The following is a 15,104-nucleotide window of genomic DNA, read 5'->3' as shown; positions in this document are numbered from 1 at the left end:
TGTCGGATTTCAGTAGCACGGAACGAAACGAACTAATCACAATGTTCTATTTTTAAATTTCGCGGAGTGAGTACAAAATGCCCACAGTTTACCAAAAATATGTTTTCTCAATTAAACAGTGCCAAATATGTATCGACGGTTGATGCACTATCAAAACTCATGTCTTATCGACGATGGTTGAAAGCCTAATTCATCCAATTGTAATTTTTTTGCAATATCAAGTAAAAAATCGGTGAAATCTGACTATGTATATAAATTAATATCACAAAAAGAATGTCGCTTAGATCAATTAGCCTTTCAACTATCAAACTGTAGTTTTGATGTTGGCACAATCTGCGAATTTCAACGTGAAAGAAATAACAAATATTTGGCATGCAAATACTCAATATTTACAGTATAGGAAAAATAACAGCGTAATGAATATAGAATGTATTCGAATTCTTGTGATTTCTATGAATTCAAAGTTATAAGCTATAACAATAAGCCACAACAAAAAGGAATATTACATTTGTATATTAACCTTCATGCAAACTTGGACTTTGTTCTTGAGTTCCTAGAAAACAAATTCCCTCAACTGTAAATATAGGAATAATGAATTCAAATAGAATATTATGCCAAAATGATTCAATACAGCGATATTCATCCAGAAATCATTATTTGAATTAATTGGAAACAATTTTATAGCTTTGTGTCAGTTTACGATGCAATGTAATTACTGGAATGCAATGTACCGTAAATTAATTTTATATATTGAATATAATATATGATATTAATCATTATTACATCATTTCAACAATAATAAATAATTGCTTTTCGGGTTTAAGTAGAACATTTATTGTTTTAATTTAAATTGAATTACCTTGTATTTTGTGTGCAATTAATAAGTGTCTGTTTTTAAAGGTAAATATTAATTGTTTTAATTTTAATATTGTACTTATATAATTTTATTATAACTTTCGTGGGACATAATAATTAATTGTACTTATACTGTAAAATTCTTATGTTCAAAATTCCTCTTATACTGTATATAAAAATAAATCCTTATTAGAAAATGTGGATGTTTTGTCTGTTATTGTAACATAAACGTTCAGAAATACAACAATATTCGACTCATACACACTAACAGTTCTCATAAATTAATTTAGAAAAAGTTTTATAACACAATCAAGTTTAAGTGTGATTGAGATAATTAACGTTTACGGAAGTTATTACATTTCATTTCTAGACCAAGCAAGCACAATAACGGGACCTCATAAAGATAAGTCTACACTGTAGGTGTAGCGCGAAACAATTGCGAATTTTTGCAGTCGAAAAATGTTTTACTTCAAAATAAGAGTACCAAAAATGTTTAGACTATACCCAAGTGTGAATTGTTACCGCATGTGTGTACCGAACTCAATATTTTATCAATACCCACTTTACATTCTGTAGTATAGCATTTGTAGTTAGTTTACTGCTTTAGTTTCCTTGCTTCGTTGATTAACTGGCGCCACTGCTATACAGGAAACCTCTTTGGAATACCCCATATTGAATATTATATTTTACCAAAATAAATATTTTAATGAAAAACATGAGAATAAAACACATCTGATTCTCTGCATATTTAAGCTCGGGACCTGCTAATGCCAGAGAAAAATAGACTTGAATTGTCGTCGAGAATTATCATTTATTTATTTATTACGACAACTTACAGAGACTCTTCAGACAATAAAATGTGCGATGTTTCTGTAGCATTTATATAGAATTGTTTTATTATTTTAGTTTCCCAGCTTGCAAACAGTGTCCGCGACAATAATGTCCGCCTCATTTACTTTCAGTGCACGTCTCCTGAAATGTTTTATTGAGTAACAAGGTCCTACGTTCCAGGTGCTTTTCGAAAAATCGCATCACTTCTCTGGACAGAGGTGACCTAGAATGCCGGGATGTTCAGTGTTCAGTATTCAGTGTAAAAGCAATTTGCAATGACCCTATTTTCACGGACGTTAAATGTAGCTGTTCCTGTAAGTGCCTTGAAATCAATCAGGAATGGACCTTTATTTTTGATTAAAGTACGTGTGAGAGTGACTGTCATATTGATCTGATGACAAAAGTAAGAATAATAATAATACGAGATTATGTGGTTACATGTGTAGAAACTCAATAATTGTCTCTTGTAAAAACGGAAACGTAAATTTGAATAGAAACGTAATAAGTAGGTAAACATGTATGTAATTATTTCTGCTAATACACTAAATGAATAACCCAACCAGTTAATACAAATGTATGTGTTTCATAGATATTTCTAGAATTTTAGATAAAAACTGACAAAGAAATCAAAGTTACTGTGTATTTTGAAGATGTTCGTGAAAAAGTTAGCTTTCCATTTACAATTTCTAGAATATTCAGTCAGTAAATAAACAATAGAAATTGCTTATCAATTTAAATATGTCAACATTACTAAGTAATTGATAAATCAACTAACAATAGTAAGTAAATTTCCTTAAATCACTTTAATCATAGAAATGTTTTCCTGTTTGTAACTTGAATGGCATGCGACAGTTAATAATGAAGTATTATGTTTGATCCCGATGTTGTGTCACTAATACGATAGATTCCAGATTTATTGAATTGGTTTTTGACTACGACTATCTAATAATAGATCTGAAGAAACCACACTATGAGCTTACTCTTAGAGGTGACATTGAGTTGAGATATTATTCTTTGTTCGTTCTTTTTCTATCATTAACTTCAGATATTATAATTTACTTTACTCTTCACAAGGAAAATGTGACAAAATTAATCATAATGCTATCAACACTTGATTGTTCAAGTCGAAAGCCTTTTTCCGTTATTCAGACGCTGTAAAGGAGAACACTTTAGCGGGGTTTCTTATTCATACGTTAGCCGACCGAGTTTGGGAGGCTGTTGTTTGTTTGTTGGTACAACCGAACCGACTATTGTTATCGTCTGGCCGGTTGACAGAAAGCCGGCTCCGAAGTCTATTTACTCCCTAAAAATAAGACAGATACACGCACACATTCTTACAAGTCGTTTATACAGGATTCAGCGCAAGAGCGAGAGATTTCTTACGTATTTGTTCGCAAAGTGCGTGAGGATGAGAGGGTTGTTTGTGTGAGTGAGTCTGACAGTGAATGTAGGGAGTGTTTTATCTGTGAGGGTGTTATCAGCCGGGTGTTATCGCGGCGTTGCGTACTGGCGTATGTGCGTAACGACTGACGCCACGCCCCCCAACGTCTTCCCACGGCGGCACTGTTAAGATGCGCGCGCATTCCTGATCTAGCTTTAGGCCGAGATCACATTCGCGCGTATTTTGCGTATTGTTATTTTCCTAAAATATTATTTTAAATTATTTGCTCATTTTTTTAATTGTATCATCACAACGCTTACCTTATTCTCGTTTTTTAATTTGCTGATTTGGATTTTATAAAATCTAAATTTATGTGTATAACCAAAGTAAAAAAAAAAATTTTGATACTAATAATAAAAACACAGAAATAATTGAACAGTGGAATTAGTGCTGTAACTACGACAGCAACCAGATATCCCGTAAGGATAGGTTAAAGTCCATTGTGCAATTATTTGATTATAGTCTTTCGACATGACAATAAATTCCTCTTGTCTAATACAGCAAACTAGACTTAATGCCCCGGAATCGCAATATCAACCGTATTAGATTTCTGGCTATAACAGACGCGTTTTCATGTAATAAAGAAGCTAACTCATAAAAACTAATGGTGCACCCTCAGCCATCGTAAATAGTCGTTTGTACTCGAGATCGCATGTGAGCGAAGCTTAACATCGTGTCGTTCGCGTGATGCGTTGGAAAAATCTGTAGCTAGAATCAGCAGCGCAGCGCCGCCGTTCGGTCGCCGAAACTAAACGTAGCTACGTCACGCGTGCGCCGGCCGCGCCATCTAGCGGCCCGTGGCCTCGCCGCATCGCCTCACCTGCTTCGCGCGACATTTCTCCGTCGCGCTCGCACCAGTGGCACGTAGAACTAACCTCAAAACTCTCGCGTACCAAACCAATCACCAAAATATTGTCCCTCGCAGTATTAATAACAGTGACTACAATCTGTAATACGGCTAACAGTGTTATGAATGTGACGTAATCCTGTCACGCTCCTGGATTTGCCCTGCAGTGTTGCTTCACAGTGGTTTTGATAAAATCGAAAGTTTACAGGACAAATGTTCCTTTTGGTGGGCTGTCATCGGGCAGCCCCCAAATTTGGTGCCATAATGTGGTGGTTATTATTTTTATGTGTTGTAAACGTTAAAACATTCGGTGTGTTAGCATCGAATAGCAGTGGGACTGTATCGGAATGTAAGTATTTTTTATAATATTGTTTTAAAAATAGTGTTGTTTAATTACATAAATTGTTTAACAGATAAAAGATAATCATATGTGTATTGTAATAATAATGTAGTTTCGAAGTAAATTCGTCGTGGAATATTCTTAAGTAAACAAATCGGTCTGGTATTTATGTAAATGTTTGATCGCGCGATCTTTTTAACAGCTGGGAACACCTTGTATGCTGCCTCACGTTAATAGCTTATTCATAGTACAAACAGGTTTGTTACGTACTACTTGACGTAAACACGTGCGGTTCATTTTTTTTTCTAATGTTTATGTTTTTGCAGAAAGTAAAGATTGGAAAAATAAGATAAATAAGATTAGATAATGGCAACCTATCGCGCCACCTTGCCTTGTGATAAGCATAAAATTATACCAACACGCCAACAATAGGTGTAGGTTTAGATTCGAGCAAGAGATGGCTATCAAGAAGTCGTTATTGATCAAAATAATAATTATAGTATCGATATTCTATTTTAGCGATAACTTTAAAATACACGACTGGGTTTCACTTTGTGTACGGATTTTAATTACCTATTATATTAATGATAAAATAAACCCAATCACACCACCAATTAGTCATTAATTAAACATATTATGTACCTACTTGTCGAGAAAGATAGTAAGATAACAACTAAGTATATTGTATTGAAAATAATAATTTATAATGGTCTAATAGGAAAATAAATGGTAAGAAAATAAAACAAACGATTATGCGCAGTTCACAGATGAATTATACTTCCTGTAATAGTATAGGTAGATAAAACAGGTACGATACATTAAAACAATTATGACCATTTAAGAGACATAGTGATGTTCGTGGTAATTCTCCACTGTTTGTATAGTAACAATAATTACTTTGTTGCCAATAACGGTGTTAATTTTAAACAACAAACAATCAAAAATCAATAAATCCTCCAAGGCAATACAGTACTCGTAGTAGGTACAACTGAAGACAATAGAATAAAAAATAGAAATCAAATTCCAAGAATTGAATATTATGAAGACGAACCAATAGCACTTGACTGTATAATGATAAAGAAAAATCTACCAAATAAGATATGAAGAAACGTTACAGTATCAAGAGCCCTCTACCTGAAGAGCCTAATTATGTAAAACAAATAAAATCACTTGATACGAAAGGAGATTTTATAACAACAAAAGAAGGAATTAATGTATCACATTCTAGAATGAGTGTTGCTAAATAAAACATTTAAAAGTAGTCAACACTTGATTGTGGACACGATTCAAGGTCTTGCAATGTGGTTACTTCGTCTCGATCGGATGATGTATAGGCGCTACCTATAGCAACTTGTTTGTCATGCAGTTCATTGCTAATACAGTCATCCATAGAATGTTTACGACAGATACTCGGAAGATCATATTCATAACAAACAGCCCTACCAGCATTAATTCCATACGGATGCATTGTTGACAATCGCCTATCACCTATCTTACATTCTCAGATATTTGAGAGGCAATTGGAAACTTACGGAATACCTTTACCATTAATGCTAGTATTGTATTTATTCACGATTCCACGGTTCATATGATACTTCACTATACACGTCAGTAGTGTATCATTTTGTTTGATTTAGGTATGCGATTTGTAGAGCATGTGCCAAAAGCTGAAAATAGACGGTATAAACAGATGAAAGTGGTTGAAGACACTGTTTTCCTGAATCGGTACAAAGTTCAAGAGTTGTGGCGGAAAGCCAATGTTCTAAACGTAGCTAAGACAAGAAACATTGTTTATATTTATTTTTTTCATGTATATGTAATCTTTCCAAATAACGAAGCACATAATTGCGTTGTTGTAACAGCCAGTTAATGCGACAAAGAGTTACCACCGCTAAATGGGTGGTCGGGCGAAAGTAGTTAGTTACTGTCTCAATTTTGGCGCCCCACAGCACAGCTGACGCGACGACCATAAAAGTCCCGCTGATGAAAGAGCACAATCCCATTGTAATGGCTATAAAACGGGCTTTGTGCCCGGAGGAGGCGTCATTATATGAAAAATGAAAAACGAATCGCACTTGTCACATTCAGCAAAATTTTATTGGAGGTTGGTCCCCAAAATCTTAGAATTTGTCAATTGTTGAAATATTATTTAGAGCTACTATTTTATATATCTTGGCATATTGTACTGAGCTCGAAGAATTTGAAAGCAGAATATTGTTGTGAATCTTTTTGTTTTAGAAAATAATATGATTCATTTATTTTATGCTGTCGTAACTGAGTGGGTACAGGCTTTGCTGCAAGCCGTCAGAGCGTCAATGAGGATGGCAGCATAAAGAGAGCGTGATTTGATTGGTCAATGAGCGCAATGAATGTATACAAAGTGACGCCCGAGTGCCACGGGTTGTGGTCACTGATTTATAGACTTGTCTATTCTTGTTCGTGTTTCAATAATAAAATGTTGGGAATAAATAATAAATTATAAACTGAAGTGATTAGATAAAAATGCTCGTGAAAACAGAATTGGTTATGCTAAATAGCAAATGGATTAGATTTTCCAATAAAAACTAACGATGGTTAGAAGAATATTTTAGCATAGCCCAAAATCGAAGCGCTTCTAAAACAAAACTTAATTCAATTAACTTTCACGAAGAGCTCCACTATTTTCATTCTCGCCAAGACAATCTAATTTCGGGGACAATTCAATTTTTTTTTTACTGTGTGCGAATTTATTTGGACAGTAGATAAAATTGGGGTCAAGTACATCGGTACGGGACCAGCTGCAAAGCAAGAAGGGACAACTGCAGATTAGATGAGGTCCCACTTTTTGCCGTCAAGTTTAATGAAGGGCCGACGATCCGCAAACGCAGCACGTTGGCCCAAAGGTTTTGGATGGAACTGTTTGTACGTGTTCTTAGTTAGAAAAGGAGATACGTTTTTAATTTTAGACGTTCTTTCATTACATGCAATACCTGCGGCTATGTCTGCCTTACAATCGCGTGTTGTTTTTTCATTGTCTAGGTTTGTAATAAGTACATTGAAAAACATATCAAACATATACGATGTGTTGTTGAGTTTCTGAAAATGTGGATTTATTTGATATTTTTAAACATTTTCTACTAAGGACTGTTATGTCGTTTGTTATTTCAAATACATTCACCGGTTTTGCGGTGTACTGTTCTGGGGAGCCGTTCTTGTGTACATTTTTGCAATTCAATTCGAGTCAAAATTATTCCCGCAGTTCAGTTTCTTGGTCAACTTATTGGATGTTTACTTAGTTTTATACACCTTGTAGTACCTAGATATCACAAGACCAACAAGGAATGTTCATTATTCAAGCTGTTATCGAGATGATAATTAATTATTTGTCAAGATATCACTGAAAAGGGCCTCAACTAGAGGTGAATAGGCAAATCAGACGTTAGAAGTAGCAAATCATACTATTGATTTATTTGCCAGGTGTTGTTTAATAATTTTCAAAAGCTATTTCATATCTTTTTGATAATAATGTGCTTAATATATTTGTATAATAACTGATGCGATAGAGGAGTGTAAATGATTGAATTTATCGAGAAGTAAAGAAGTCCGTACATGTTATTATCTGGGGAAAGAAAAATGGTACAAAGCTTATTTAAGGCAGGTATTCTCCAGAGAACACTGTAATGGAAGGAGCAGGAACTGCTTCAACTCTTAGATTTTTATACTTGCTAAAAACATAGGTACATTAACATTGAACGATGTTCACAACCCAGTGATTGTTTTTGTCACTCGTATTGCTTACGTAATTGTTTTATTTTAGCATCCGGACATATTAGCTATAGTTTTTGTGGTTCATGTTTATTTTGGTCACGAGAATAAACGTAATGTAGTATTTTTTTCTAATGTAGTTTGCTTAATATACCATAACATGGGGATAAACAAACAATTTCCCTATTTTCCTGCTTTCTTTCTCTTACACGTATATGTATACACGTGGCAGAAATCACATCGTAGAGTTATTTCTTACATTTCGTAGCTACAGGGAAATTTACAGGGTAATAGCGAAATATAATTTTTTCCTCGTCCAATATAACCGCAACAGTGAGCTCAGAGCCATCCATTACTTCGTGACGCGCGATGAGGGTCCCCAAATTGGTTATTTTAGCGACTGCGTACCGTCGCTCTGGTCGGACAAATTCACCAACGGGTTTCACACGATGGGTGCCAAAATTTCTCTTCCTCTAATAACGATTTCCTTAATAAAGGTTAGAGTAAATAACAAATAAACCGGGTCCATTGATGAATGATGCCGATACAGCGGCCGCGGCCATTTTTAAACGATGATTTATGAACCTTTTCTTCTTTGACCTTAATTAGATGTGGAGTTATAAAGTTTGACCCGTAGAAGTTCATATTTACAATCGTAAATGTATATCAAATTAGATTTTTTCCCTCAAAATAAACACCTCAATATTACTCTACCATTTTCGGCAAATAAAACTTTCCAGTCTTTGATTACATTTTTCTCTGCGACTTAAATTCTAACAGTTATTTATTAAATTGCTTTTTCAAGTTTATAAAGTTTAAAGATAGAGAAATGTTTCAACATAAATACATAGGTATCTATACATATAGAGGTATATGTACTCAGCAGTAGCGTCGCCAGTTCTACGTCTTAACTTTTCCATTAATTGCAAGGAAGTTGTGTGTCTGCTAGCAGTGAGGATGTGTGCTGCATAGTTCTTGTTCAAGATTTGTCTTCTGTGTGCTCAAGATGTTGCGCTGCTGTCGTCTTGTGTAAGCAATGTTTTGTTTGGCTTATAATTCACTCTATGATTATTGCTGAAAATTGAAGTGTTGCTTCTGTCGCATACTTATTTGATATTAAGAATTTTTGTTGCTATTAAGGTTTTTACGATTGTTTTTTTCTTATACGCGTTTTGTTCATTTAATATCGAAGACAAAGTTATTTAACATTATTTAGACTTGACCAAAACATTGCCTTCTTAGTACTTAGATTAATTTTATTCTTAGTGGTACTTCCGAGCATACGTTAACCGCTCAATTAAGGGTCCGTGCCAAGTCCAATGCGACACTTAACGTTGACCTCGATTCTGTATTGGTCCGTTGTCATTAAACCTCACTGCCGCTGCCCTTTGCTGTCCATGAAACACATAGACGATTCTATAACAGGGGTTAGATCGGAAGCCATTCCGATATTTGACAGGCCATTTTATCCCTTCATCACTTGAAATACGTATCAGCTTCCATTGGACTCCATCACAGTTTAAGCTGTTTTACTCTCACGTCAACCATTTGGTTCGAAGCATGTATTAATTGTGGCCGAGTCGGACGTTCAGTACATTTCCGATCAATGGTTTATTTTTGGCGTTTGCAAACCGTGTGTGGTGGACATTCTAAAAAGCCAGGAGATTATTTGTTTTATTTTTAAAATTGGTGCACCGCGGCTGTGGTATTGGAAAACAACATATAAGTATTTTATGACGTGGAGCCAATTAATCTATATTCAACTGCGGATTCCTCTCATTAAAATGATGTAAGGAATAACTTCACAGCTTCAGTGTTCCAACTGAACTGAGTTTTGCAGAACTTAATAAAATTGAACGTCATGCACGAAAAGTCTTTGAAGACAGTTTTACACTCCTCAAGAGCTTGTTTAAATTCGCGTCTTTGTGGGAGTCTTCTCACCACAAAGTTGTTGTTACAATGTTCAGCGATGACTATGTAAGACGGTTTAAGGCTATAGTTAATAAAGTTCCGAACAAGTTATTCATACTTACTAATGAGCCAACTCATACTGGGTTCCTCCCGGCGTGTTCTCAATTACGCCGATTCAATTGTAGCGACGGTAGGCGCTTCCATTATTTAATTGTCTTAGTTCAGCATTTCTTGAAATGTGAATAATTATGGCCGAGTTTCAAAATATCTGTTAAGACTGGTAACAGCAGGAGCTAAGATTTTTACAAAATTATAAAACTAAGTCAAAATGTTTGCTTCCTTTGTCTAAAAATACGTTTATTAAGTCCTATGCCTCTTAGAAATACGACAGCAGAAATGAGCAAAATGTTTTTTATGAATGTTCCTGTAAAATACTGCAATGAAACTGCGCTATGCAAATATTCCACGTGTGTATTTAAATATGGTAACGTAACATTAAAATACTTTAAAAACGTTGGAAATAGTGAAACATTTTGGTGTTCTGGAAATAATAATGCATAATATGCATATTTGAATATGTTGCTGCAATTGGTTAGCGAGCGTTTAATTGCATTGTTCTTTCTTTCAGTCAAATGTTGGTCAAACCTAAAACGTAGTGTTTCTTATAGTTTTAGACAATGGTCATAATATATTGTTATGAGATATGTTATTATGAGTGATTCCATTTCTTATCATTGGTTTCTTATAAATAGTAAATGTTAGTAGGTATGGCCAAAAAGTGTCGTAGTATTTTTATGTTAATTGACGTGATTAGCAAAATTTTCAATTGTTTCAACATTTGAGTGTTTTTAATACTGGTTTGATAGAGGAAATTACAAGAAGTTGTTTAGTAGTTATTTATAGTACTACTAGAAATTGAGTATTCGATGAACAAGTTTTAGCCTTGGTAGCTCCTGGTATCAATAGAAAGTTATTTTTGGGATACCAAATAAAATATTCGTAGATTTAAAGAAATATACTCACGGATCTGTATAGGAGACCATTTCATATTTTATTGAGTTAGTCGTATCTAATACTACGTAGTTATTTTATATACATCTTCTTGGATTTTCATGAAATTTTGAACAAGTCACTTCGCAAGGCGTGACGGCGTATCTGAAGGAAAGTTTGCGCATTAGCGGAACCGGAAAAAGGGGATGAAAAAGTTGACGAAAACTTCTTGCAAAGACACTAAAATCGCGAGGCGTTTGCAAAAGTTACGCCCAAAGTTAATAGCAAAATGATTTGGTCGGTTTTAGGTTATTTATTTATAAGTATGGGTGTTAAAGATTTACCGACCTTAAGTACTTTTATTCAAGGTCCTTAAACCGCTGTCCTTTGAACAAAACTCACGCAAGTTTATGTTGTCAGAGTGATAATAAGATCATCAACAGCAGTCAGACCCTTTCAATTGAATTACGACGAAAGAAATTACATTATCTCTGAATCCTACAATCGAAAGGATTATATTTCAGTCAAACTGAAAATGCAGACGTTCCGAAAATGAGCAACTAACGAGAATAGTTAAACAGACCTGTAATTTGCATACAGATTGGCTTTCAGGGATAAACGGTCCATTTGTATTCAAACGCAGGGACCCAGCTCAGTGGTCGAGGAGCATTTATCCAGTTTAGGATTTAAATCGGCCACAGTATCATCTGCTTATCGATATCATGTACTCCTAAGCTCTCCCGTCGCATTACTTCTGCACAATATTTTTCTTTCTACTTAGCCTTGATCTGGCAGCCTGCCAATATTCGTTTTTAGGTACCAAGTTTGGCAGACCGATGGCAAATCGACAGATTTTTCAACGATTCGTATTAAAATTTATTGATTATGCAAAAACGGAAGCCTTTTATCCGATTCTGAAAATGCAGTTTCATAGTCCGTATATTGAAATTTTTATTTCGTTTATCTATAGGTAATGTTCAGAATTTGTTATTATTATTTAATTATCAGAATTTGTTATTGTATTTACTCGTACATACCAGTAATAAAACGATTACATAAGTATCTATTTGGTAATAATTCTCATCCTATACAGAACCCATATCAGAATCCTTTTATTTGTGTTTCTACCATAAATAATCCCTTTATAATACCCGGAAGACCTTGCCGGGTATACATTCATTGGCTTATTTAGAGCCATGGATACAACTTAATCGATCAACCCGAGTTTGTCGAACAAACCTGCACAAAAAGTACCAAGTAATTACTGACTAGGGTTACTGCTATATTTATATAGGTCCAGCTAGTCTTTCTTCGTTGATTCGTTCAAATGTTCAAATAACTGTCGGATCACAATCTATCCATTGTAGGAACACAATACATAGTTGAGGTGAATGACATACGATCGGGCCGAGACAGTGAATGCTGACAAGCGCCGAGGGGAGTGCGAAAATAGACCAATCTGATGTGCATGACGTCATTCATGGCTTATATGGGCATGCGAGCTGAATATTTTCGGTAGTTTCTCGTTTTTGTAGTCCCAATTTCGTACACAATTATTTTAGGCACAAGTTCAAGGAAATTGAGAAGCAATTTATTGATCTTGTTCTGATTCAGGAATATATAGTTTCCATTACAGTCAAAATCTCGGAAATACCTATGAAAGGATTGATTTTTAGAATTCATAGAAGAAAATACGTTAGTTCCCGGTCAATGTTACAGATTCACTGGAATCTGATCAGTGTTGTGTTAGTAATTTATACACAGAAAATGTTTTTGTATTGATTCATTTCCTATCAGATATAAGAGTTAATATTAACAATCTATTGTAAAAGTAAATTATTATAACAGATTCAGGTTAATGGTTGTCATAATTTCACCTACATAATTCTGACCTTGCCTGAAATAAAGATTTGATTGAATATGCATCTGCGGGCTCTGCAGATAACATATCTAATGTTTATTATACGAAAGCAAGTTAGGAGGGTTTCTGCCCGGGAAGGGATCGTAGGGACTTGCAATTTACTGCTAGTAATGCCCTCATTAGACCAGAGGTTATCGTGGTACGTGTCTTGGAACCTCATGGTAGTTGGACACGTTCTCTCGAAGAATATGAAGGTAACGTGGTTAAGCTTGCACGTAAGGATCCTAAATTAGTCTTCGTGTGATTTCTGCTTCATATACATCCTCGTTTAATCTGTGGTTATTATAGAAAATGTACGTGTTTTCATTATAAATGTGTGTTGATTTTAATGTTTTATTATGTTAGGGTTTGGATCTAATTGGTGCATTTTGTACTAAGTAGTGTTCAAAGCAGGACATAGGTAATAAGTATCAGATATTAATAATATGCTGACTTGACAGGTTTCAAGTGTGGTCCTGTCAATAGCAACTACGTACGGTAGTTGGTCAAATATTAACAATAACGTTATCAAATAAAAGGAATATAAAGAGTCATTAAATTTAATTTCCGCAAATGATATACCATTCAAAATATCTTTACAGTACGTCGAGTCGTTAATTATACACATTTCCGCAAAGTTACCGCATATCCAACATGAAAGTAATACCCACTCATCCTTTTCCGCGAATTGAAACTGATATTCCTATCATATTCCAATAGTTCCCCCCTAAACGAATTTCCGTAATTCGAACCATTTTAAGGGGTGGCGTAGTTGCCATAGCAACCGAAACCCGCACTTGAACAATATTATACCAGTACGAAATTTAAATATTTCTTGTGAAGTCGTTTATATCGAAATCGTGCCCAGTAATGGCCATATACATTTTGCTGTAGGTAAACGTAAATTTTTCTATTTAGGTTTATCCGTTACTCTAGTGCAGTCAAGTTCTGAAAGTAGGGTAGACTAAGATAATTCCTTCTGAAGTTTAGACAAGAAAGCTAGTCACGCTTACGCATCGACGCGGCCGCTAACTGTGCTAACCACACCACGCCCCACCCCCTCCACCGAGTACTACTTCCAACAAGAAACAATAACTACACAGTAATTTAATACAATAAGTTTCACTCAAGTATAATTTGATTAAACCCTACCAAGCAAATAATTAAGAATGCCCATGCCCACCTCCTTGGTTACTTTCCTCACTTTTTTAATTAAAATAATTTGCGCTCGTACAAATTCTTGGTCGGGTAGCGATGAAAATATTTCTTAAATGTTGCCAAATAATACCTAAAAGTTTTTCGGCATAGTATTGTTATTAGCCTGGTTAAAGTTTCGGAAAGTTTCGGATTGGTTAATAATTATGCTTTACAAGATTTTGTTTGGCTTTGTTTTAGTGAATAATAAAAATAGCTGCCAGTAAGGATAATGGAAGTTAAATCTGATTTGAAAACAAATTTAAAGGTTACAAAAGCAGGTACGTAAGGGATTTTGAAAAGTGAAAGTCGCTTTACAGATTTGTTGCAGACAATCCCATCTGTTGTGCACCGATTGCCTACTTTAAGCTGATGGTCTTGAAAAAACAAACTTGAAAATACAAATGCTGAAGTGTTCAAAGGGAAAGGGATAATTTAATGGACACTAGAAATAACAAGGACAGAAGGGTTCAGCTAGACCTAAAATGGCGACAAACCCTTGTCTAAGCCGAGAGTCAAATCGAATAACAAATAAACGTATTAGTTCTAGTTGGGGTCACGAGCTTCGAACAGAGTAAATTCTAATTGGGATATTCCAATACATTGAATCGGTAGGACATAAGGGTTAATTTCGTAGTTAAAACGATCGTGTTGGTAATTTAGAGAGACGTGATTACTAACGTGCACCATTTAGCTAAATGAATGAAGTGTCGCGATTAAGATAAATTACTCGATGTTCTGCAGAGTGTGTTGCGCTTTATAAAGCTTATAACAAAGTGATGTAAATACCCATATTGTATACTATTAAATATTTTGACAGTACTGGATTAGTATAATGTTGAACTGTCAATTAATTCAACTGCCACGGCTCAAAGCCAAGCTAAATTATAGGTAGTTTCAAATAACATCGACAAAAAGTGGTCAATACTATCTGCTTTTTTATATTAATGAATGTGTACCTCGTCGGTCAGAAGCCGATTACCTTCGACGCGGATAGTTCACACATAATATAAATGCCACGCCGCTCGCGCTCCCTTATGTCAAGTTATTT

The 15,104-nt window shown here is 34.9% G+C and overlaps 1 protein-coding gene across 7 annotated transcripts in view; it reads left to right on the top strand.

The window, feature by feature from the left end:
• The first annotated feature begins 3,842 nt into the window (after positions 1 to 3,842).
• Positions 3,843 to 15,104, top strand: part of LOC118276760 (low-density lipoprotein receptor-like) — a 186,582-nt gene continuing 175,320 nt past the window's right edge. For 2 of the 7 annotated variants that reach the window (XM_050699066.1, XM_050699064.1), the window contains exon 1: positions 3,843 to 4,323. In XM_050699066.1, coding sequence (XP_050555023.1) covers positions 4,188 to 4,323 — 136 coding nt within the window. In that variant the 5' untranslated portion in view covers positions 3,843 to 4,187. The remainder of the gene's footprint in view (positions 4,324 to 15,104) is intronic. The other 5 variants (XR_007706032.1, XM_050699068.1, XM_050699065.1 and 2 more) reach the window with 3 other exon arrangements.

The sequence above is a fragment of the Spodoptera frugiperda genome, chromosome 15 (assembly GCF_023101765.2).
Source record: "Spodoptera frugiperda isolate SF20-4 chromosome 15, AGI-APGP_CSIRO_Sfru_2.0, whole genome shotgun sequence".
NCBI classification, from domain to species: Eukaryota; Metazoa; Arthropoda; class Insecta; order Lepidoptera; family Noctuidae; genus Spodoptera; species Spodoptera frugiperda.
This window is presented reverse-complemented; position numbering and strand designations above follow the sequence as displayed.